A 25978-nucleotide genomic window follows, 5' to 3' on the forward strand; every position below is an offset into this window, starting at 1 on the left:
TTTTCTTGGAATCTAAACTCCTGCCTCATCCAACAGAGACCAAGGTAACAGACTTCACACCTTCAGCACACCTTTCCCTTCCTCTGCACCAAACGTGCTGAAGACCACGTGGATTACAACCTTCCCCGTCTGACGTCTGGAGCCATTTATGCTTGGAAAGCTTTGAGCTTTCAGAGGATTTCTCTTTTTTCCTGTACAGGATTGACCCAAGGTTTCTAATTGAGCTACATCCCCAGCCCTCTTATTTTTTGAGCCAGGGTCTTGCTAAATTACTAAATTGTCCAGGTTGGGCTCAAACTTTTGATCCTTTCGTCTCAGCCTGCTGAGCGCTGAGATTATAGGCATGCAGCATCATGCCTGGCTTTTGTCTAGCTACTTATAAAGTTTCTCTTATAAAACCATTATATCCTAAGGCTAAAAAGAAATATTTTAAAGCTGCAAGTTTCAATAATCTGATGACGAGCTATGGTAGAATCTGCTAGTCAAATTGGGTATTTTTAAAATCAACAATGTTTAGATGTCTTTAGCACATTTAAGGACTATAATGTGAAAATTTACTCATAAATTAATTAAAGTCTTGCCTTTAAAGAAATGAAAGATACAGTTCTTTAACTGAAACATTCCTATTTCAATAGACCTATATAAGTTTCAAACATGTTTATCATGAGTAGGGGTGGTGGTGCCTGTCTCTAATCCCAGCTACTCAGGGGGCTGAGACTACCCTGGGCAATTTAGTCAGACACTGTCTTAAAAATAAATACATAAATATATGTACCACTGTTGCCCTTTGATTGGCGTGTTTTGAGATTTTGTTGTATTTTTTTTCTTTTTATTAAATTCTTGAATAAAATGGATTTTAAAAAAATATAAATGGCTGGGCATGGTGGTACACGCCTATATTCTCAGCACTTAGAAGGCCAAGGCAGGATTGCTCTGAGTTTCAATGCCAGCCTGTCCTGTACACTGAGACTGAAAAAAAAAAAAAGGAAAAACAGAAAAGAAAAACACAAACAGGGCTGAGACTGTATCCCAGTGGTAAAGCACCTCTGCATTTAATCACCAATATCAACTTTCTCAATCTCATATCCTCAAACAGGCTTATGTGCACCAGTGCCTGGGCTTACACAACTGTCACTGCTTACTATGACTGCACAATCAGTAACCTGAGTCTCATCTCTTTTCCTTGCTCTATGTAAGATTTGTTACTCTACTGACAGAAATGATGCCAATTTACTTAAATTCATGCACAGTCCTGAGGCAGGAGATTAAGGCCTGGCTGGGTTGGCTGGGGAAGGGGTGTGGACTGTTAATTTACAAAGTCCCAAAGCCCTGTGCGGGACTTCTGAGAATGGAACAGTTGGGACACAACGCCTCAGACCCAACCAGCTTGAGGTTGGGGGACACAGACAATGCCAATGAGCTCCGGACCACTGCCCCTTTCCCACAGTGATCCACTCTCAAGGTATACTTCTTTTTCCTCTTGGCCCAATCGCGCTCGATAGAGTAGGTTTCTTTTGCCATTTTCAATAAACATAAAATCTCCCTACCTTTTGCACTTGTTTTATCCAATTATATGCTCAGGACAAGAACCTAACAATCACCTCTAGAAGGAGGCCCCAATACCCCCAAACCAGTAACAATTTTCTTTCTTTTTTCATACTGCAGGTTGAATCCAGGGCCTTTGCATCTAGCTATGTCCCCAGCCCTCTTTGAGACACTGTCCTGCAGTGTCACTAAGTTGCCCAAACTGGGCTCCAACTTGCCATCTTGCAGCCTCGCCCACCAGAGTAATAGAATTACAGGTGTGAGCCCCCACAGCAGGCTCGCTCTGAAATAAACTTTACATTACATAAAGAAATGAAATGTTTGGGAATCCTTGCTTTGCTTTGATTTGCTGCCTTCTCCCCTTTCTCTGCTCCCATCCTCATCCCTCCCCTTCCCCCAAGCCTCTCTGCCACACTAAAAGCCATTCCCACAGGCACTGCTTAGCAGCCTCTGCTACTCCTCGGTGATGCTACTAAACGATCAGCCACGGAGAGAAAGCTAAGGGGAAGGCTGGCACCGCACCGTGGACTCCTTTTTAAACCAGGGACTTCCTATTACTAGTATGTGTAGAAAAGATACTGGGATGATAAGTCATCTTCACATCTTGCTGATAACCATTCCCCAATTTGATAACAACTCTTGCCCTTCAAAAGAACGTGTCCAAGTGTGATCCAAGCACTCAGGAGGCTGCTGCAGGACTGCTTCGAGTTCAAGGAGAGCGTGGGTTTCGCGAGTTCAAAGCCAGACTGAATTGCATTGGGAGATCTCTGTCTCAAAGACAGAGAGACAGTCTGATATTTATTTATTTAGGTCAAGGTCTTGCTGTATAGTTCAGGGTTCACAATGTAGCCTCACGCTGGCCTTGAATTCGCAGCGATCCTCCTGCTTCAGCCTCCCTACTGGCTGAAATTACAGGTGTGCAACACAACGGCTGCTCTATGCCTTTAAAAATACCTCCCCCCCCCCCAAGATAATTGTGAACAAGGAGGGCCGTGTGAGCACATTCCACGCTCCAGCTCGTCTTCGCTCCACCTGGCACGGACAAGGCTTCGTCATCAGCAAAGTTGGGAGAACCGCGGGGTCCTCCGGGTCCCAGGTCTCAACGCAGTGAACCGAAAACCGCCCCACCCCAAGCTCACACCGGGAAGGCTACTCAGGCCTGGGCAGGAAGCTTGCATTTCTTCTATCATTCAGGATTCGGCCTTCTCTCCCACTCTTAAATTCCTTCTCCAGGGAAGAAGTGCTGCAAAAACAGTCACTAGAGACACCTGGATCGCAGCTTTTCTAAGCCTCAACGTCCTCAGTTCTAAACAGATTTCGGAGCCATCGCTCGGAACAGATAAGGTAGGTCGAGCGCCCGAACAGAATAGCTATTTTTTTTTATTTATTTAAGAGGAAAAAGAGAAAAACACAAAACAAACCAAAGCGGCGTAAGGGTACACGCAATACAGAACTACAAAACAAAACAAAACAAAACAAAAAAAACATAACAGTAAGAAATTACCTGCTAGTAGATTACACACTATTTTCTTGAAAATAGTTCCTCAAATCACAGTATCAAAGAACACAAGGTGGACATTCAAACAGGGAGACTGCAAACAGCTGTGTTCAATGTTCCAAAAACATTGATAAAGTCAGCTATTTAACACCCCCAAACACACTTGCTGTTATATCCGTTAGAGCTCTTTTTCTTTTTCTTTTTTTTTTTTCCCTTTTTTACAACAAAATTTACACATCTTGGATTTTATTACTCCTTAGTGCTTATTACTTTCTTTGGGGGGGGGGGGAGAATACAGTCAAATATGGCAAAACAAAGCTGTCAGTCAATACCAAGGATAGACATAGCACATGGTGTAGAACAGAGTACAAGTTTATCAACAATGGTTATCAACGTTGTCCCTTGTTTCCTTAAAAAGAATTGTCTATCTTATTAGATATTATAAAGTTGGACAAAACAGTAGAGAACAAGACCAATAAAACTTAGGCATTGTAAACATTACAGGACTTCCAAAGAAGACAATAGTCAAACCAGAATGGGTATCTTAGTGAATCTTATTGTCTTCAAAGTAGTTGCCTATGTCTTCAAACTTGATACTATCATATAGAATGGAACAGAGTCTAATCAGTCAAAACAAGATTGTGGGAGTACTACAGGACTTCAAAACAAGTTAATAGGAAATCGAAAAGAGTTACTATTTATATATCCTAATTTTTTTGAATTTTTTCTTTAATTAAGACAAACATAAGAAATGACTAAATAATTTTTTTTTTTGAAACAATAAGGGGGAAATTGAGATAAAACAGGACATAACAATATAACAATAGAGGTCACAGCATGACTGTTTCAACAACCTAGTACTTCACCACCTTGTAACCTGACTTAATAGTAGTTACCATAGTGGCTTTTTCCTTGAAATATTTGGGTAAAAATTCATATACTCTAGCTTCAAATATTTTCATATCAAGAAGCCCAGAATAAAGCCTTTCTAATTAATGAGTGAAAACTTTATAAGGCTTCAAGAACATTAACGGCGGTAGTAGTAGAATCGCATTCCGGGCTCAGGCCCCCGACGGAACCAAGGTTTTTCCGCACAGACTTCACTTCGTCCTCTCCTTCAAATGTCAAAGCCGGGAGAGATTTAGGGGCAATCAGAGAGCAGTCGCCAAGGCGACGCCCCGCCTCCACGCTTGCTCGAAGAGCATGCTGGGAGTTGTAGTTCGAGGGAGACGCTCGCCGAGGGTCGGTACACTTCCATGGAGGGGGGGCATTATAGTCATCATTCCTGTTTCCACCGCCACTCTTTATCACTCCCTGTTTACAGAGCCTAAAAGTTAAATGCTAACCATGAGTCCTCCTCTCCCCAGCCGTCAGAGTTACGTCTGAGGGCAGGGCAGGGGAAGTCACGCAGTGGCAAGGGCGCAGCCGGCCGTCGCTCCCGCGGAGCATGAAGGAGTTAGACTTCCGTCCAGGGAAGGAGGCCCCGCCTTCTCGCGTCACTTCCGTAAACAAAGGGCGCTGCCGGCGCGAGTCTGGGCATCCCAACTTCACTGGCGGGTGCTGAGGTGGTCGCTTTTGGGGCTCTTCGCTCCTTGCCTGTTGAAGAAAGGGACCCTGGGCTCCTTCTTCATCGGGTAGGTGTTAAAAGTAAAGGAATCCCCACAGCATTTGTTTAGGCCCTTTCCAACACCCACTGTGGTCATTGTTGGGTTCTGGGTAGTGATGGGTCATCGCTTCGGCAGATTGGGGAAGGACACTGAGGTGACAAGAGGACCTTTTGGGGGTGCTGTTTGGGGAAAGAACCAGGCTCTTAAAATCAGTGTTGCGTAACCGTGAGCAGCTCACGCCTTCTCTAGAATGTTCCTTGCTGCTGGGTATTCAGGAAAGATTTCAGTGCCCTTGTGCTGGATGTTACCTTCTCACACCCAGAACTCTAAAAAGCCCTGAGTGCCTAGAGCAGTGTACGTTAGAAAACACCTTTGGTTTAATAGAATCTTTTTAAAAGATGATGAATTTCCTAGCGCAGTTTACAATCTGATAATATTTCTAATTTAAATCTACAAGTAAATGAATCAGTTGACTTAAGAAAAAATTCAGCACTGTACACAAATAAAGAAACGTAGGAAGGTATTTTTAGATAGATGACTGTTGAGAAAATAAAACTAGTTAATTTGTGAAATAGGGCAAAACAGTTGGGATAAATCCGTGGGAGGGATGTCTGTGACTTCATGGAGCTGTTTTAATATGAGCAAACAACATATAATTCATGGGTTTTTTGGACATAGAGAAATTGTATTCAGATTAGACAAACAAATTTGATTTCTTAGTACTTCACATAATCACAGATCTAGAATTAGCAGTATGCCTAGGCATGAACCTAGTTTCTCTTTGGTGACATAACTTCTAATTGCTGATGCTTCAGCAGTGTTATGTGTTTGAATCTGGTTTGTTCTTCCTAAGAATACCACATTTTGGAAGAGAAACCTGGCGGCCTCCTAAAGCTTGAGTCAGGCTGAGATGTTACATGGATGGCTTATTTTTTTATATATCATTCACCTTGCACAATGTCAGCTTTTTGAGAGAAGGAATTTGGTTTTAGTTGGTGTTTCTCCAGAATTCATAGTGGAAGAGAGTCAGAAAATATTTATAGGGTGAGTCAGTAAAGGAAATGGTAAAGTCTACAAGACAATTAAACTTAATAGACCTGATGACCTCTGAAATTCTTAACCCTCTTTTCATTTTGTGAAATGAGTCTTTGCATCTCTTTCATTTTTGCATATTATAGTACACATATGTGATTGCTGTATTTTCTTATGCAGGCCGTAAGAGGCTGCCCTCAGCGAAGCAAGAACTCAGGACAATGGAAGAGCGGAAAGTGAAGAGGAGGAGCCCTAAGTCTTTTAGTGCCCACCCTACTCAGGTTGTTAATGCCAAAAAAAATGCCATTCCAGTAAGTAAAAGCACAGGGTTTTCAAATCCTGCATCACAGTCAACTTCACAGCGACCAAAGTTAAAAAGGTGAATTATTTTTTTCCCATTTTCATACTAAAGTACTAGTAAATACTAAATCAGTTTTTTTTTCCTGAACTCAGAGCCTTGCACAAGCTCAGCAGTCAATACACCGAGCCTCATCCCCAGTCCTAAAGCAACTTCTTAGAACTTTCTTTGATTCAGCCTGACTTTGAAAGCAAAAATCCTGAATGTTTCCTCTGAAAAAATTGTCAGAAAGCAAGAAGTTTTCCTCTTGGGAGGAATTGAATAAGATTTTGAATTAAGCTATAGTTGGTAGGAAAAAAGCCAAAAAAATTTTAAAGGTGCTTATAACTTTCTTTAAATTCTTGATAGCAATTATATTCCCACCCACTTGATACAAGAGATTGTACTGAGTTACCTGTATCTCTGGCCCTGTGGTTGTGACCCTGTGATACATGTGCTACAACCTGCTATTATCATTGAAAGCTCTAGAAGGTTTGTCACCACTACCCTAGTCCTTTTCTTATTTGTTAATAAAATAAAACTCAAGCTGAACTGGTAATCCACCTGCCTCATCCTCCTAGGATTATTCCTAAGATTGCTCTTTTTTTTAAGCTGGTAATTTTATTTCTGTGTCTTCTAGAATGTAAGGTTCCTGTGGGGTGGGACTGTATTGGTCATCATCATGTGCCTGACAGTGGCAATTGCACATACTGTAATTTCATCATGTTTTTTATTACTGAGTTGTTTTAGCATAAAGTGAGACAATGGGACATAATCAGAGGCAGTGAAGAAACAATAAAGGGGATTTTATCTTTGTTTTTTTTGTTGTTGTTTTGATGCTTGTTGCTTGTTGAATGATAGCCTGACTTGGATAAAACTTCCAAATTTGAAAGGAAAAAATGTATTTGCTATACTGAAACCTTATAGGCTATAATGGCTTATCTTAGATTTTAATGTGAGTGTAGATTTCTTGGGGATCATTTAGCATGCAGATTCTGAATCATTCAGTGTTGGATGAGCATTTCTAATTAGCTTGCGGGACACCCCCTGGACACTCCCTGGCATTCTGATAATTAGCATCAGGTATGCTCTGTTTTATAAGCTCATGGGTGAGGTTGCTGTTATTGAGTCTTGGTCAGCACTGTTGAGTACCAAGGTACTGGATGATGTGATTTACTACTACATATCAAAAATGCAGACAATATTTTGTGAAGAACTGCTACTGTCAACAGCCTGTGAATTTTAAATTTCTTGCTAAGAGTTACTGGTTTTTCTTGTGCTTCATCCCCTCCTTGGTTTTATATATATATACCTGTTTATCTTCTTATAGTGAGTATAGTTATCCATTCAGGAGGTGTCCATTTAACTGCATTGAGCACTGAATTTGTGTGTGTGTGTGTGTGTGTGTGTGTGTGTGTGTGTCTGAGTCTGAGAGAGACACACACAGAGAAAGAGATCTGTAGAATGCATTTTGTTATGAAGATGTTGTGTTTCATCTATTTAACTTGTACTTCTTAAGCCTTCCCCTACTCCCCAGTATTAGGGAGTGAGCCTGAGCATCACCCTGACCTATATCCCCAGCTCTTTTAATTTTGAGACAGGATCTTGGTGAGTGGTTCAGGTTGGCCTCCAATTTGAAATCATCCTGCTTCAGCCTCCTGAGTAGCTGGGATTGTAGGATACATCACCTTCCTGCTGGCTCTGAACTGTGTGAACTAGTCTCTCTGTTCCTATAAAGTAATGTGCATAGCACATCACTGAAATATGTGCCTGGTGTGTGAGAGACATATGTAAGGAGAACAGTTAGTCTAGGGGTTCCAAAATGCCTTTCTGAGAAAAAGCGTTAAACTGAGACTTGAAGGATGTTTGGGAGACAGCCTGGCAAAGGTGGCAAGAAGTGGAAGGATGCAAATGCAGGCAGAAAATTCACATGTAAGGACATTTTGAGTTTCTAGAAAACTAAACAGATTGGGAATGATTAAAGGCAATGGAAGATAGAGCTTAAGGGTACCAGCCTTTGTTCAGCAGGCGTGCAAAGCTACCAAAGGACTTAAATTAATAAATTACATATTCTGATGAAATATCTTTGGCTGCCTTGTGAGGAGGGAAAGGGGGCGAGAGGCCATGCACAGAGACAGAGAGAGTGCCGGGAGGGCGTTGGCCAGGAGATAGCTCTGGCAGTGGCAAAGGAGAGCACTTGGGAGCTGAACTTCTGTATGGATGGGATTCGTAGGAGTTCAGGGCTGCACGTTCCTTAGAAAATGCATGAGTCGGGGCTGGGGGTTTAGCTCAGCGGCATAAGCGCCTGCCTTGTAAGCAGGCAGTCGTGAGTTCGATCCCTGGTACCGATAAAAAGGAAAAAGACAAAAAAACAAAACAAAACATAGAAAATGCATGAGTCAAGGACACTAGCAGGTGTTTGGCACTCTATCCCATGGCGACGTGATGAAATAGCTTCCTTTCTCCTTACACTGGACATCTCTGGCCTAACGTCCGTATTCATGTGGGAGAACTCCTGATAATTCAAAGAACAAACAAGATAAAGTTCAAAAGGAAAACAAACAGGTAGTAAAAAGACAAGATTTTTCAGTTTTTCATAGTCCAAAGATTTAGTATGTTATATAAACACATGAATTAAATGTGTATGTCTTTGAGAGAGAGTCTTGCTATTTAGTTCAAACTAACCTTAAACTCACTATATGGCCCATGCTGGCCTTGAACTCTCAGGGATTGTCCTGTGTCCAGGGTTCTGGGGTGCTTTGATTTTTGGGATTCTTTTTTTTTTAAATCTGTACCGGGGATTGAACTTATGACTGCACGCTTGCAAGGCAGGCTTATGCCTCTGACCTAAATCCCCAGCCCTTTCCAGAGATTCTTATGAGGTCCTTATGTCTTGAGCAAAGAACTGGGCAAAACATGCAAAAAAAGGTGGTGATGTTTTGCATTTATTAAAGGTAGGAAAAGAAGCATGCTCAACAGAGTAAGCGCAGACCAATTAAAGTTAGGAAGAAAAATACTCTGCAGAATTCAGACTGGGCTACAGAAAGACCTTACAGCGGCCACGAGCTCATGTTGTATCCCCCATGGTGATGTCAGATCTAGGTTGTCCTATCAAAAACCTGCTTGATCTCGCTCCAGAAGAATTGAAGATAGCATTTCCTCTCTGCTGGCTTGCTTGCTTTGTCTTTTTTGAGACAGGCTGACCTAGAAGTCATATTTTTTAGCCCAGACTGGCCTTACGGTCACAGTGATTCTTCTGCTTCAGCCTCCCAAGTTTGAAGGTAGCACTCTGTAATTGGCCTCAGGTGCAAGGACTGGGAGCTTGTGCCCAGGCTGTCCATGATTGACAGGTTGCACTCTGTTGTTGCCTGCCTCACTGACCACTCCCTAATCTGCCTCACGTCTACCTGGAACATAAAACCCCCTTAATTCTTTATGGGGTGCTGAGTGTGTGCTAGTTCCTGCCTTCATGTAGCTACTTAGTTGATAGGTGTTGTAGGCCCTACCTGTGAGGGTTGTGTTCTCTCCATCTAGCTTGGGACGTTGGGTTCACTGGCTGGGTTGAAAAAACTGTCAGGAGACAGTAAGCAAGGGATCAGTGCCTGTGTGTGAAGAAGTGTTGAGCTGCCTGCTCGGTGGGAGAAAGCTTGGTGACTTTGTCAGTGGGCTATACTCTGTCTGGGCCACTGTCTGAAACCTTGAACGGATCAGCTTTACTGTTAGATTGGGGGTGTAGAGCCCAGCAGGTCAGAATATTTCCTGGACCGTTGAAAAAGGTAGACTATGACAAATCCAGCAATTAGAGACATTAACTTTTATTTTCATGTTTCTTGTGGAGGAGGAAACATAGCTAACAGATATTAGATCATTTCCTGAGAATCTGAGAGCCATAACCCTAGCGAGATTACCTACATTATGAATCTAATTAAACACAGGCATCCTAATATAGTATGTAAGCTGCGGCGGGTTAGGAGTCCTCAGTGACTGCAGCCGGCGCAATCCTGGAGGCTCGGTATTTGAAGCAGAGCCTTAGGCCTTCCAGAGGTGTGGAGAAGTAGCTGCCCACCTTTTTTGGGGGGCAGTCTTTCTCCTCAGACAGTTCCATGGGGCCAGCGTGAGTCCAGCTGCCTGTCTCCACCACGGTTACTGCAGTGGGGTTGGCAAGAATGGCTGAAAAGGAGCCCTGCCATTTGGGCTTTAATGGTCTGCAGGAGTCCCTTCCTCACAAGTTTTAATGAGCCCTTGGTCTACAGGTGGACACTAGGTGGTCCCCTTGGGCTGGGAGCTGGCAGGACTTGTTCCCATGTAGTTGGACAATGGTCCACATTACTTGGTCCTATTGTACTTGGTCCACATTAATCCTGTTGTACTTGCTCCACATTAACTTGTATTTGTCCACAGTATTTGTGTGAAGCCCCGCATGGTGGCAGGTGGGGAAAGTCTAATTGCCAGTGCCCCCAGGTATGCCATGTCCTCTGTACAGGTTCCAGCAAAGGAGGTGGCCTGGGCTTGCAGACCTGTCAGGCGGTCACTAGTCCTAGCCCTGTGAAAATTCGAGTGACCATTATTCCACGTAGCATCTCTTCCATAGGAAAGAATCACGAAGAGACTTTCTGGTTCTCTGCTGTATCCCTTGAGGAAAGACTGGATTGTTTTCCAAATACCACTCCTTTAATTCCCCCTTGTCCTAAGGCCCGTTTATCTTCCTGGGGGCTGTGGACTGCTTTTACTGATTCTCAGGTACCAGGAATAAGGCTAGCGTCTGTAAGGCCACCCTCCTTTCCTCTGTCAGCCTTTTGATTTCACAAAGAGACTTCCGACATGTCTCTTTGGTGTCCTTTGCAGTGAATGACAGCGACCTGCCTGGCAAGGTTGACCGCCTCCAGGAGTTGCAGAATTTCCTACTTGTGCTTTATCCACCAGGGTGTGGATTGGGGTTACAAAGCTGTTACCCAGGCAGTGTCTTGCCCCGTCCTGCGCTCTCCTGGAAGCTCTCCTTCCGGGACACTGGAGCACGGCCGCAGAAGGTCCTGTTTGAGAAGCCTGCCTGTGAGAGGCTGCAGTTTACAGCCCTCCTCTTTGATTCGATACTGCTTTTGTTTGGAGATGGCTGGGCTCTTTTAGCTTGTAGCCACTGTATTGCTGCATTTGCCCTCTCAGCTGTCTCCCACACCATGCAGCAGGATCTTCCTGGAGCTCTGGAGGCCCACACAGTCCCAGTGGGTGACATCTGCGCTGGCCCTTGCTGGGATTTGAGAATTGCCCCCTCTTTTGCTAGTAAGAGAGTGAGACACTTGGATAATTAAGTCATGGTTGAGTGATGAATCCAGTCATTGTGTATACCTAGAAGGCCCAATAAACTTAGTTAACTAAAAAACACTCACGATTGAACATCTGACCTTCTCCCTGACATGTCAGACAGCTGTGAAGAGGCCGCAGCTAGGATTGGATTGAACTCCAATTATGGCTTTCGATCTAAAGGAGGATTTGCCAGAGAAGGAAGTTGAAACATCTTTAAGGAATTGGAATTGCTTGCCCGTGGCATCAGGGTCACCCGGGGTTCCTCACAGGAGATGACAGTGTCTGTGGGCGGGAGCAGCGCAGACAGGACCGAGTCCCTCCAGTCCTCTTCGTCAGAGCAGGAGGTGAGGGTTTTAGCTGGCCTTGCCCCTCTCTGGGAACAGGCCAGTCTGGCCTCCGGTGGGCCGACTGACACAGAGCCGGGCCGGGTGGTGGCTTGGTACAGTCATGTGTCTGATGTCGCACTTCCTTGTACTGTGTCCCTGAGTAGCCCTGGGTTTTCCCTTGGATGACTTCCATGTGCTTAAACAGTTGTCAGTTCTGACAGCCATAATTCTGGCCCTTTTCTCAGTGCTTCTTTCATCGTTATCTACATCCCCGTTGTTGAACACAGAAGAGGGTGTGCACTGCAGTTGAATCATAGAGGTTCAGCAAGTGGCTGAGACTAATTCTGCATCTCACGGTGATAGATGGAAGGAAGGTCACAGGGAGAACCTCTCCACAGACCTATCAGGCTCTTCTGAAAATTGGCCTCACTGTTCTTTGCAATGCTGGGTCTCTGCCACTGAGAAAGGAACCGGGACTGGACTCAACCCTCTGCGCCTGGCACCTCTCAGGGGCAGGAGGAGCTGTGAGTTGGAGGCACTGTACGTGCTCGGAGTGCCCCGTGGGGCTGAAAGCTGTGTGAGGAGCATGAGGAGGGGGCTCTGGCGGAGGCCCGAGTCATTTGGAAGATAGGACTGATTTCTTGGCTTGGGGATTATAAGGAGGTTGAGGAGACCACCATCTCCTCGATTAGCAGAGATAGAAGAGCCACAAAAACCTAATAGGGATTTCATACCACTTTCCTTGCCTATTGCAAAAAAGATCTAACTGAAGAATAGCATCATAATTTAGACAGCTGTTCTGCACCCCTCTTTCACCGTTTCCTAGTTTATACTGGACCCAAGCAGTATTGCAGTAGAAGATAAGCTGTTCTTCTCCAGATTATCAGGCTGGAATTGTTCTCAGTTCTTAAGGACACAGCCATGGAGAGGTCTCCAGGGTGTTTCCCCGTGATCTGCAGGGTGTTCCCCGTGGTGTGTCATGGGCCTGTGGAGAGACAGAAGGCTTGGTCCTGGTCCTTCACATGTCTTCCCATGCAGAAGGATGCAGACCTGTTGAGTTCTAAGTAGTCCCCAGTAAGACTCAGGCTCCACCAGACGTCTCTGGTGAAGTGGCGCTGGGGCTCTTGTTCTCCCCTCTTAGAACTCCATATCCTGTGCCATACCCTATGGCCCATTAGGGCTCCTTAGAGAGGAGGGTGGAGCTCCCCAGGGCTCCAGCTGGCTGCTGGGGAGACAGTGAACTCCTAGAAGTTGAGGGTTCTAAGTACAAGGCTAGGGTTGTCATCCCGTAACTTTAGCTCTACTTCTGCGAACTCACAGCCAGATGACCTGACCTTTACTGGCTGTTTCCTTTGTTCTGCTCAGGCCAAACTCAGATTTCTAGATTACCTGAATTTCTGTTAGAAGAAGCAGAGAGATCAAACCCAATTCAAAAGAGAAGAAGGAAAGAGTCTCATTTTTTATCGGAAAGCAGAGGCTTTAGAGATTTATCAAACATGGCAGAATGCTAGGACGGGGATGGCAACCTGAAAAAGTGACTCCCGAAGGGCACCCAGCAATTAGAGCTTCGTAGGAGGAAAGCACAGATGAGTCTGAGCACAAACGGGGGAAGGCTAGAGTAGGCAGCTACGCAGCAGGGTCCCAGAAGAGTGAGGAAGCTGAACAGGCTCCCTGGCAGCCCACGTGACCACAGAGGGTGCTGCAGGGTCCCAAGGGCCATCAGGACTGATGTCGGTGGGGCCCAGGGAGGGAGCTATGTGGGGAGAGACGCAGCAGGAAGTGGGGGTGTGGGCAGCCAGATGCCAGGCTACCACCCAGGGAATCCCCACCTTCCACCAGTTTTTTTGCACACACCAACAAAGCAAAAATCACTCTTACCTTCTGATGACTTCGCCAGAATTGTAGTACTAGGGCTGAGGGGTGCTGTGGTTCTCAGAGATTCTCTCCAGGTTGTTGGTGTCCGAATAAAGAATTGGGTAAAACATACGAAAAGGATAGTGAGGTTCAAGTTTGTTAAAGGTAGAAAAGAAGTACGCTCTGCAGAGTGGGCAACTAAAAGCTGCTGGTGACCACGAGCTTCATAGCAAGTGACTTTTATGTGTCCCATTCTGACATCAGATTTGGGCGGTGCTGTGAGAAACCTGGATCTCATGTCAGAAGAATTGAAGAGAGCATTTTCCTCCTGGGTCCCAAGTACTGGGCGTGGGCACATGCGTCCTGGATTTCCGGGACTGATGGGCTACACCCCACTGCCCACTGGCCCAGATGGCTAATTATGCTCTAATCTCCTGCCTCACTCCTGCCTCAGCCTCCCGAGTGCTGGCATTACAGGCGTGCACCACCAAGCCTGGCTTCTCTTTATTTTTTGTGTTTCTGGTTTCTATATTGAGGATACTGATTTTATTTTATTTTATTTTATTTTTGTCTTTTTAAGACAAGGTCTCTCAATGCAGTTCAGGCTGGCCTTGAGCTCACTTTGTAGCCGAGGCTGGTCTTGAACTTGCAACTATCCTCCTGTCTCAGCCTCCCAAGTGCTGGGATTACAGGAGTGAGCCATGATGCCCAACTACTGATTTTATTTAGTATTGATTTTTTTCTGGTTTCTTGTTCTTAAGGGAAACTGCTTAATTCAACAAAAATTAAGCAAAACCTTAATCTAGAATAGCGAAAGCACTAACCAAAGTTCATGGCATCATCCTTGCAGAGTGGCAAAAGAGAAAACCAAACCTCAGGGAGGAGAAGGGAAGGGAGCCCAGTCAACTCCAATCCAGCACTCCTTCCTTACCGACGTCTCCGACGTGCAGGAGATGGAGCGAGGGCTCCTCAGTCTTCTGAATGATTTCCACTCTGGGAAGCTTCAAGCCTTCGGTAAGCACTGAATGCTTCTCTTCTCTGTTTCTGTTTCTTTTGTTTCGTTTTTTTGGAACAGGTTCTCACTGCATAGTTCAAGGTGGTCTCACACCCTTGATGTTCCTGCCTTGGCCTCCAGAGTGCTAAGCCTACAGGTGTGTACCACCATGCCCAGCTGCTATTCCTCTTTGATTTATCTTTTTCTTTTATTAAAAAAGAGAGCCCATAGGCATTCATTGTGTTGTACTTCCGCAAAAAGGCTCCCAAGATGAAAAAAGAATGGGGCAAAATGACATCGTTTTAAGAAGAAGCGCTTTTATTTTAGCTGGACCAGCGACACAGTGCAGATGGAATTTGCAAAGCTGTGCAACTGAGTTAGAATTTTGACTGATTTTTAAAGTTCATTTATGATTAGCTCATTGATCATTAAGTACGTAGTGATGAGAAACAGAAACAAGGTGGGCCTTTGTTCCTCTTTGCTTGAGGTCAGAGGCATTTCACAGTGGGTGGTTAGCCAATTCATAGCCCTTGGACTGCCAATTCCAGAAACATTGTCTCTCATAAAGGGAACAACGGTTGACACAGCATCATTTGTCTTTTACAAGGGAACAAAATTGACACAGGGAACAGGTTACTAAGGTGGGAGGGAAGGATGCATACAAAATAGCATGATGACGCAGTCAGTTAATTTATAACAAATTTATAACAGTGTGGTCGGTGCTCCAGGTACATAGTTACTAGGGCGATAAGCATAGAGCACAACACATTGCAGCCGTACTAGACTTGTCATAGAAGATGATTTTTTGTCTTCCAAAACTTCTGTGGAAAGCTGTTTGATCTTTAGTGTTTTTGATACACGGTCTAACAGCCAGCATGATCTTCATGGTGTAAACACAGACACACACATTGCACACATGCACACACAGGCAATTTGGGCTCCGTTGTTTTACGCAGATGAGACCTTACACGTTTTTCTGTGTTTTGCTTTCCTTCATTAAACAATATTTAGTGGAAATCTCTGCAAATTACCTGGTCTAGCTCGATTTCATACTTTTCTTTTCCATGGCAACATGCATAATGTTCTTAGTTGTAAAGATACTGGTTTATTATTTCAGTCTTTTCCATATTAAAAAAGGATACTGTTCTCAGCTTTGAGCCACGAAATGCAACCATAGTGAACATCATTGTTCCGTTTGAGGCTGTTTGCTAAGGCTGGCCTTGAGCTTCGACCCTCCTGTATCAGTCCCAGGTCGCTGGGATTACGTGTGTGTGCTCTGTACCACTCTCCCACAATGAACAACTTTTATGTACACTCCTTTTCTCAGTGTTGGGGCTCGAAGCCTGGGCCCGTGCACACTGGGAAAATGCTCTGCCACTGAGCTCCATCACTGTTCCTACCTGGAGCTTTATTTATTTTTTTCTGAGACAATTTCTCAGTATGCATTCCAGGCTAGCCTCAGACTCACCACAGTCCTCCTGTCTCAGCCTGCTGAATGCTGGGACTCCAAATGTGCACCACTCACCTGCCCTGTAGTCTTACCTTGATGTTTTTACATTTTAAATGCACCCCCATGAGTGGGATTGTTGAGTTAGAGCATGTCTGTGATTTTAATTGTAATAGAAATGTCAGATTGCCTTCCAAAAAATTTATCATTTTTCATTTCTATCAGCAGTTTATGAAAAAAAAACCTTTCCCTGAATTGTCACCAGTGACAGATATAATGTCATTTAGTTTTTGTCAATGCGTTGATATAAAGTACAGTAAGATTTAAAAATTTACTATTAAACTTGGATATCCATGTGTATTTGGTAAGCAGCTGGAAGTGTTTGGAGGATACCTAGTTTTGAGTTTGGTTATTTTTGTTAACTTGTTTACATTTGTTGTTGTTAGTTGTCATCAGCTGATGTTTTGTTTGTTTGTTTGTTTGTTTGTTGTGGTAATGGGCATTGAACCCAGGCCTTTCACACTAAGCTACCTCTCCAGCCCTTTTGAATTTTTAATTTTGAGACAGGGTCTCACTAAGTTGCTAAGTTGCCCAGCTGGGCTCAAACTTAATGCTCCTCCTGGCTCAGTCTCCAGATTGCTTTTACATGTTTTTCTTACTATTCCTCTGACCTCTACTATGTTTCTGTTTTTACGTTTTATTTTGTCTGTGGGTTTTATGGTATTTTTAAGCTGAGTAAGTCTTTAATTTTGCATAGTCTTCTTTTATGTATCTGTCTTTTCCTTTATAGTTTATGAATTTCCAGTCCAGTTATTAAACACATTGCGTAGTTTACAGAAGTGCTGTATTCTCTCCTACGTCTTTGCTCTCTCCCATCCCGCGTGCAGTGTTCAGAATACTTTCACTCGCTGCGCTCCCTCCTCCCAGACCTTTGAGATGTCACCTTTACCGCTTCGCTGCCCCAGCATCCTTCTGCCTGGACTTACATGCCTTTGTGTTTTTGGATTAAGTTCTTTCTTGTATGTATTCATTACATGACTGTTTTCTCTAAGTGTTGTCGTGACAATTCTATTGCCAGTCTATTCTTTTTGGATTCTTTCTTACCATGTAATTAATTTTATTCTGTCTTGGTATGAAAATATTTTTTTCTTTAATCTTTAAAACTTTGACAGTTACCAGGCTGTACTTAGGACTGTGTCTTTCCCTGCCCGGAGCCAGTGAGCCTTTCATGTTTGCTGATTCCTCTTTCTTTTGCAGAACAGGTCTCCTCTGTCTACTTCTTCTTAGCCAAGTAGAGTATCTATTGTCCTTGTGTTGAGTTGCCTCTATCCCTCCTCCTTTTCTTCCATCTTTTCCACCGTGATTTCTGTCTCACTGTATTATCTGTATATATTTCTCCCTCTCTCTCTACACACACACACACACACACACACACACACACCCATACCCCCATACACCCATCCATCTTGAGGTATTTCTTCTACTTGATCCTTCAGGTTGGTAATTATTTAAATGGAAGAAATATATTTTATTATGAATAAAGGTGATTTTGAAAGTACTATAACTAATTCAGTATTAGTAGTCCTTAACTAATGTAGTATAGTTGTGAAGATGTTATAAAGCTTATTAGAAGAAACTAGTATAATATATTTTAAGTCACATTGATTAAAGATATGTACTTTAAATGAGCTGTTACATACCTGTGTAGTACCTTTAGGATAAACAAGAAGTCGTTTTTGAAAAATTATGGCATCAAGAAAGGAGGCTATACCTAAGCTGGATGAAAATATATAGTGTGCCATATGTATTTAAATTAATTGCTCAGGGCAAATAATATCACTGCAGTGAACTATAGTCAATAAATAATGTAACTTATTCTATAGGAAGTAAGCTGTCTTGTTCTACTGTACATACAGCTGGAAACAATACATTGTATTATTCATGCTTTATAATATTCTTCATGCTTCATACATACTTTCATTTATATTTCCTAAAGGAAGAATACGCAATTGGTTGGAAAAATACATTTTTACAGGACTGTCTCACTCAGCTTACTATAAAATGTTGGGTCACTCAATTCAAATTACAGTTGTCAAATAGGCCATAATTAGGTGATGCTATTAGGTGATATGCTGTTGAAGATAACCATATTTTCTCTTGTGTAATTTTTTTTTAAGTACCCAAAGTCATTTCTTAGGTTGGTCATTCTTTTCTGGTCAAAAATTTGATTTGCAGTTATACATATACAAGATACACCAGTATGTACTGCAAATGTGTACCAACAAAAGTAAAAATTTGGGAAAAAATACACCATCATTACCAGTTTACAAAAGAAAGAAAACAGATTTTTTTTTGAGGACCCTGAGATTGAAAGCTGTTCCTCAAGGCAAATATCTTTAACATTAATCTTCATTCAAGTTCTGGAATGTTCCCCAGGAAATGAGTGTTCCATAGAGCAGATGGAACATGTTCGGGGAATGCAGGAGAAGTTAGCCCGCTTGAATCTGGAGCTCTATGGGGAGTTGGAGGAGCTTCCTGAGGACAAGAGGAAAACAGCCAGCGACTCCAACCTGGACAGACTGCTGTCTGATGTGAGTATGCTTCTTTTGTCTACTCTTCGGATTTTTTTATTGTATTATAAATAATAACAAGATCACTTTTTTTTTTTTTTTTGTCTTTTTGAGACAGGGTCTCACTCTACAGTACAGTTTGGCCTTGAGCTCACTTTGTAGCCCAGGCTGGTCTCAAATTTGCCATGATCGTACGCCTCAGCCTTCCCAGTGCTGGGATTACAGGCATGCTCCACCATACCTGTAACCCTTTTAAAGTATATAATTCAGTGGTTTTTAGTATATCCATAGTGTTGCACAGACATCCCAGTGTCTAACTCTGGAACATTTTCTTCACTCTTGAAAGAAACCTGTACTCTTCGACCCCACCTTCTGCCCCAGCCACTTCAGGGGACCCTCTGCCTGCACAGATTTGCCTCGCTGTGGAATCACAAGACACGAGCCTCAAGTGGGCTCTTTCACTTAGTGTAGTGTTTTCAGGGTAAACCCATGTTATACTGTGCTCTTTTGTTCAAAGAAATAAACGCAAGTTATCATACATCTAAACATAGACTTTCAGAATACTGGCAAATCTAAAAAGAAAGTATTTGCTTCACTACATGTTATATATATGTGGATATTATCGTTATTATATGTGTACAGATCCTGAAATACAGGAATTAATTATCAAAGGCTTTTCCCCCGACATGACTAATGTACTTTGCATCAGTTACTGATTTTTAAATGCAGAACTGTGCTGGGTACTTCTGGCCTTGGGCGCCTAGCCACCACGTATGTGTTATTTTGCTGCAGCTGCTTTACCCAGGTACAGACTGGCTGGCTCAAGACAGGCTTTCTGTTCTCACAGTTCTAGAGGCTGCAAGTTGGAGGCCAAGGTGTTTATGGGACTGGTTTCTTGTCAGGCCTCTGTCCTTGTTTGATAGGTGCTATCTTCGTTCTTCTGTGGCCAGTTGCTTCTCTTTTAAAGGCACTGATCACCCTGGGTCAGGGCCCACCCTCATGACCTCATTTTGACTTCATCGCCTCTCTGAAGGTCTGTAGCTCTACTCACACCTGAGCTAATCTGGGTGGGCTAAAACTATGAATTTGGGGACAGGTGCACATGAGCCCATAACACCCTTGTGTAAGTATTAGAATCAGAAGTGTTTCTTAAATTTGCCTCTTTAAGTCATTTTGGAACAAAAGTAAATAAAAATTGAATTCAACACGCTTTATTTAAAATCCCATATTTACCACTGACTGACAGAAAGGGTCCGTTTCTATTGCCTTTTTTTTCATCTTTTGGAAAAGTAAATATCAGGGAAATTTTATGTTCATCCTTCTAAGATTTCAAGCCTGTACTCTTTATTTTAGATCTTTTATATTTAGTCTAGTCTTGTAATTATTTCTTTTTATACTGTGTTTTATTCCCCTTAACAAACATAAGCCTCATTTCCTTTACATTTAAGATAGTAATTGTGGTATCATTCCAAGAACATTAAATTTGAAAGCAGAAAGTGTTTTTATTTTAAGTCCAGAGCTTGTATTTGGGTTTTTAGGTTATACATACTATGTAACACCGAGCAATTTGGTCTACTGTGTTTTGCAGTACTGAGGATTGAACTCAGAGCCTTTGCGCTGAGCTACATCTCCAGTCATTTTTTAAATTTTTATTTTGAGACCTTGTCTCACTAAATTGCACGGGCTGTTTAACATTTTTGTAATGCAGTTTTTCTTCTGTAAATTGAGGGGTGCTGTGATCTGCATGTTTGGGTCCTCCCAGATGTCCTGTGTTGAAGTAGGGAGGACTTCAACAACTAGGCACTGGGGATTTGGGAGCTCATGAAGTCAAGAATGGGATCATAGCCCTGCTCAGTCCAGCATGGGAGGAGCTCTATCTCCCACCTGGTAGGGCACACCAGCAGGTGCCACTGTGTGAACCAGGAAGTGGATCCTCCTCAGACCCAAATCTGCAGGCATCTTAGTCCCTGACTTCCGGTTCCCGGAGCTGTGAGAAGGGAATTTCTGTTACATGAGCTATGGCAGCAGTTACGGGTGTTTTGTACAGCAGTCCAAACACACTAAAACAAGGGACGATACAGTCTACTTGGTATTGAAAGCTAGATCTCCGTGTGAAATATTTTTGTAATTCATAAAGCTTTCAAAGATTGTGATCATTAAAATGTCAGTTTTTTCTTTTAAAGCTATTATTAGAGGTTATTGTAATTATACATAGTTTTAAGGTATATCTACAAAACTCCAATTTTTATCATCTTTTTCATTTTACCCTTACATTCTTCCTTTATAAATGCTAAAATTCCTTTATAATTGTTTTACAAAAGTATTTTCACAGTCTGGAAAGGTTTTAAAATTTTTTTTCTTAAGAAATCTTTTCTTAGCCAGGGATTTAGCTTAGCAGCATAAGCACTTGCCTTGCAAGCACTAGGTTGTGAGTCTGATCCCTGGTACCAAAAATAAAAAAAAAAAAAAAGATCTTTTCTTCTACTGGGTGTGGTGACCTAAGCCTGTAATCCTAGCACTTAGGAGGCAGAGGAAGTAAGTGCACCATGAGTTCAAAACCAGCCTGAGCTACACAAACTATGTCTCAAAAAAAAAATTTTTTTTTCATTTTTTCTTTCATTTAAAGAAGGTGTAAATGAGATACTATATTTTAAAATGTATGATTAACAATGTGTAGTTAACAGTGGCCTGTCTATATATTTTCTTATTAAAATTAAATTTGTTTCTTTGTCTTACAGTTAGAAGAATTGAATTCTTCTATGTATCCTTTTCCTATTATCAACAGTGAAAACCTTATAATTTCTAATTGCCATCATATTTTCATTTAGTGCGGTGTTTGGGGCAGCAGGAGAGGACCCACTTAGGAGGGTCCCGAACTAGCTCAATCCAGGTTTGTATATAGACAACTTGGTTAGGGTGTCCAGGTGTCCCAGAGATGACCTGACAGACCTGTTGACAGAAAGAGAGATTAGAGACCCCAAAAGTGGGCAGAGTTTTCCTGGTAAACTGGTTTGCTGTAGGAAGACGCTCTCTGGGAAATACCTGAAAATGGTTAAGAATACATTGCAGGGTGACAAAGAAGCAATAAAAAGCGAGCCCTGGTCCTAATTCCCGTCCTTTTGGTATTAAAAATAGCTGGCTCTACAGCACCGAGAACCACAGCCCTTGTAGTGAGAGACCAGAATTACCAAATACTAAGCAAAAAAATAGACTGTGATCTGCGTACACTTGAACAAAATGTTTATCACTTAGAGAGTTTCTAAACGCCCTGGCTGAGATGGTCCTCCGGCACCGGTGAGGTCTAGACTTCCTATTCCTAAAACAGGGAGGTCTGTGCCTAGTCCTTGGTAAATTCTGTTTTTATACCAACTATTCAGGAGTTATTAAGGATAGTCTTAGCTCAAAAAGTGCCTAGCTGATAAGAGAGAGAGAGACAGAGAGACAGCATCAACAGAGCTGATATAAAAATTAGTTCTCCTTCACCCCGTGGCTGACCACCTTACTTTTGGCCCTGGCAGGACCCTTGGTTTCCCTCTTGCTGGCCATCACTGTTGGCCCCTACGTGATAAACTGTTCAATGCATTATATCCAATCTATTAAATTAATAGTTATACATTCCCATTATGAGGATTTATAAAATTTAGATTAAAAATGACTTTTAGATAAAAAAAGATGACCAGGAATCAAGGATTTGATTCATATACTAAAACCAGTAGGAAATGTTGTAGCTTGACATAATTGACATCATCTTGTGCCGTGTTTGACTTGTGCTCTGTATGTGACCTAGTAGAGTAACAGATTACTCAGGGTACAAATCCCATGAGAAAAGCAGAATGAGCTGCACCCACAAGAGAAAAAATTAACCTGCTCTACAAAGAAGCAGGATACAGGTGTCAATCAAAGTTAATGTAAGGTTCTAGCGAAGCTGTTTGCAGCTTGCTTTGCAGTTTTCTGCTTTAAATGCTGGGTAACCCTCTAGTTGGGGCCACTTGTTTTGACTCTAAAACAGGGTCCACGGGTGGTCGCTGAGCTTAGCTAACAAAATCCCAAAATTTGTCAGTTTGGCTGCTTGGATTCCTATATTGTTTGTGAACCCACTGCATATGTATTTAATCTTTCCTTTCCTGATTCCCCTCTCTGTCATCACTACCTTTGTTTTTTCAACATGCAAGAATGTTTTAAAATCCCTTCCCTAAGCACAGCCGACACCATAATCAGTCGTGCTGCTTTCTGCCATTCAGCATGGACTTGGCCGTGAAATCGACTTGGTGTCACTTAACTGTAGTTGTCAGGTGTTGTCAGTTCTGCTTTTATTCTTCCTTTGTCCTCTGTGTGATAACGCAGGCCCTTGTCGCCTGATTACATACCTGTTCCTTTCTCTGTTCCAATCTAGGGCTTTACTGTACAGTGCGGTAAGATCTGCATTGCTGTTGAGCACAGGAAATGTGACCACCCTGAGTTAAAATGTGCAAAAGCATACTAAGCACACCTGATTTCAAAGACTTCATATGGAAAAATATAGCTTGAGCTTTATAATGATTACATGTTGAAATTTCTTTTAAATATATCTGAGTAAACAGCATGTAAGTGTTATTAAAATTGGATTCACTTCTTTTTCCTTTTAATATGGCCACCTAAAATTTAAAAATTATACCTGTGGCTGGCATTTCATTTCTATTGGACAGTACTGCTTCAGACTCGCACTCCTGACCACTCACTTGCAAGGCAGGCGCTTATGCCACTGAGCTAAATCCCCAGCCCCAACATCGCTTTCTTGCCATTCTATTTCTTGCTGATTTTTAAACCATGTTGAATCTTTTAATGGCTTTGAATAATTTGGTCACACCCTGCTCATCCTGTTATTTTCATTGCCATTTAGCTCATGGTTATTTTGTTTTCATTTGCTTTTTGTTTATTTGAGACAGGGTCTCACTGTGTAGCCCAGGCTGGCCCCAAACTCAGTGATCCTCTTGCCTCAGCCTCCCAAGTGCTGAGATTACAGGCCTCTGCCACAACGCTGGCTTAGAGCCATATTTTGGCTGTCCACAGACCTGTGATGTTCATTCTCCCCTTTACACCTCTGTCGTCTCGTTTCCCTTTCTCCCTGGCAAACTGTACTAGAGCTGAGCTGGCTGCTTCCATTCTTTTGCTTGTCCTGAAGCCAGCTGTTACTCAGCTTCTCATCATTGTATTAAAATACCTGAGATAAATCAAATGAAAAGGAAGAAAGGGGTTTTTTGCTTACAGTTTCCGAAGCTTCCATCCAGGATTGGTTGGCCCTGTTGATTTAGGCCCCGAGGGCATAGTATATCATGGGGAGGAGGTGACAAGGATACTGTTCATCCCATGGTGGCCAGAAGTATAGAGAGACACAGGAAGGGGATAGGGTCTCCGTATGTCAGGGGCCCAATCTTAGTGACCTGACTCCCTGGCGTAACATGCACCTGTTTGTTGTTAAGACACTCACTGTGTTGCCCATGCTGGCCTGGAACTCCTGGGCTCAAGCAGTCCCCCTGCCTCAGCCTTCTGAGTAGTTCGGACTGTAGGTATGGGCCCCCCCACCCCAACCTTAAAGGTTATGTCACCTCTTGATAGTGCTGCAGGCTGGTGTCCAAGTGGGTCTTTAACACGTTCAAGATCCCAGCTGTAGAACTAGTGGTCTGTCTTACTTTATTATCTGCTGATTTTTGTATGTTAACTGTTGTCCTTCCCTTTGAACAAGAAGGCCTCTGATGGCCGTGTTCAGAAGTGCACATTTTTGCAGCCTCTACTATGCATGTATCACCAGTGTTAGCTGCTCTCAGTGTATCCATATCATGGTTTGGATTGTGTCTTAAAAAATAAGCACTGTGGCTGGGTGTGGTAGCACACACTTGTAATCCCAGCACTTGGGAGGCTGAGGCAGACAAGTCTGGGCTACAAAATGAGCTCAACGCCAGCCTGAGCTACATGGTGAGACCTTGTCTCAAAAACCAGGCAGTGCCTGGATAAATTATGTACATTAAAGAGGAAAATGAAAGGTGATAGTATGAAAGGAAGAGAATAAGATACACATGAATCCATCCCATTCCCAGCCTCATGTGTGTATGTGTGTGTGTGTGTGCACATGCACCCATTATTGGGGATCCAACTCAGTGCCTTTGCACCAGAGTACATCCCTAGCGCTTTTTGATTATTATTGTTGTTGTTTGTTGATTGATTCTTGCTGAGTTGCAGAGTTGCCGGAGCTGGGCTTTAATTTGTATCCTTCCTGCATTGGCCTCCCACAATATTCCCATGGCTGCTTCATGAGCCACAGTGTGTAGCTGTAACAATCTTTAATCAGTGATTTTTAAAAACCTTGTAATTTGAGGCATATTATAATTCCTTACATTTAAAAATTGTGCTGGATGCGGTGGCACAAACCTGTAGTACCAGCACTTGGGAGGCTGAGGCAGGAGGATTGCTGTGAGTTCAAGTCCAGCCTGTATATAGCGAGACCCTGTCTCAAAAAACAAAAAATTGTGTCATTGCATCCAAGTGTCTCAGTAACATAGCAGCTTTCCCTGTAAGCATATTTCCTTTCTTTCATTCCTTTTTTTCCAAATACTTCTGCCTTTTAGTTCCCAAGTGTAATTTCCCAAAATATAAAAGAAGCACTCCTTATACAAGAAACCCTTCTTGGGCCAGAGATTTAGCTCAGTGGCATAAGCACCTGCTTGGCAAGCATGAGGTTGTGAGTTCAATCCCAGTACCAAGAAAAAAAAAAAAAAAAGACAAGAAAAGAGAAAAGAAACCCTTCTTAACGATGACTTCAGACAAAAACTGCACTTGGCCGATGCGCAAGATGTCCCAAACACTTCGACCAGCTGACTGAAACGCAGTCTGCTTTCCTGGGATTCGCAGCATAGCTGCTCACTTTACTTTTCCAGCTGAATCCGGTACCAGCAGCATCTCGCACCCAGGAATCACAGTAATTAAAGTGCCAGTTCTGGGTCCTTCGCTTACTCTGCTTCTAGTAAGTCTGCTTGCTCTCAGCACCGCGGGTGCAGCGGGGCGCAGCCTCGCTCGAGCCCGTCAGGAGCTGCCGTGCAGGCTTGTGCTGCTCGCCTCTGACTGCTGCCTTATGGGTCATACTTGAAATGCATCGTGCCCACAGCGCTCGCCCGGCCTGCGCTGTGTCCTCCCTGAGCTGCCCCGCGTACTCCAGGCAGTGGAGTTCTCGTGGCAGGCCGGCTTCTGTTTACCTTAGACAATCAGCACGCACGCAGGTGTGTGTTCCAATGGCCAGTGACAGCAGATGTTAAATGAGTGCCTGTGAGATTGCTATTTTTAATAAAGTGATTGATTTCGATTTGGTCTCTGTTGTCTCTCTGGAAGACTGTTGAGTCTGCAGCCTGGGAATGGAAGGCGTCAATTCTGAGAAGTTCACTGAGTTTCTGTAACTCTCTACCAAGTCTGTACCTTTTGCACATTTCAAGATGGTAC

The 25978-nt window shown here is 43.0% G+C and overlaps 1 protein-coding gene across 1 annotated transcript; it reads left to right on the forward strand.

The window, feature by feature from the left end:
• The first annotated feature begins 4497 nt into the window (after window positions 1-4497).
• On the forward strand, window positions 4498-25844 carry Ccdc28a (coiled-coil domain containing 28A). Its single transcript, XM_003465642.5, has 6 exons — window positions 4498-4677; window positions 5863-6061; window positions 14351-14514; window positions 18378-18532; window positions 21250-21272; window positions 25309-25844. The coding sequence occupies exons 2-6, from the start codon at window positions 5904-5906 to the stop codon at window positions 25361-25363; spliced, it is 555 nt and encodes a 184-aa protein (XP_003465690.2). The 5' UTR covers window positions 4498-4677; window positions 5863-5903; the 3' UTR covers window positions 25364-25844.
• The last annotated feature ends 134 nt before the right edge of the window (window positions 25845-25978 follow it).

The sequence above is a fragment of the Cavia porcellus genome, unplaced genomic scaffold, assembly GCF_034190915.1.
Source record: "Cavia porcellus strain 051 isolate PalLab524CR breed Dunkin Hartley unplaced genomic scaffold, mCavPor4.1 scaffold_22, whole genome shotgun sequence".
NCBI lineage: Eukaryota > Metazoa > Chordata > Mammalia > Rodentia > Caviidae > Cavia > Cavia porcellus.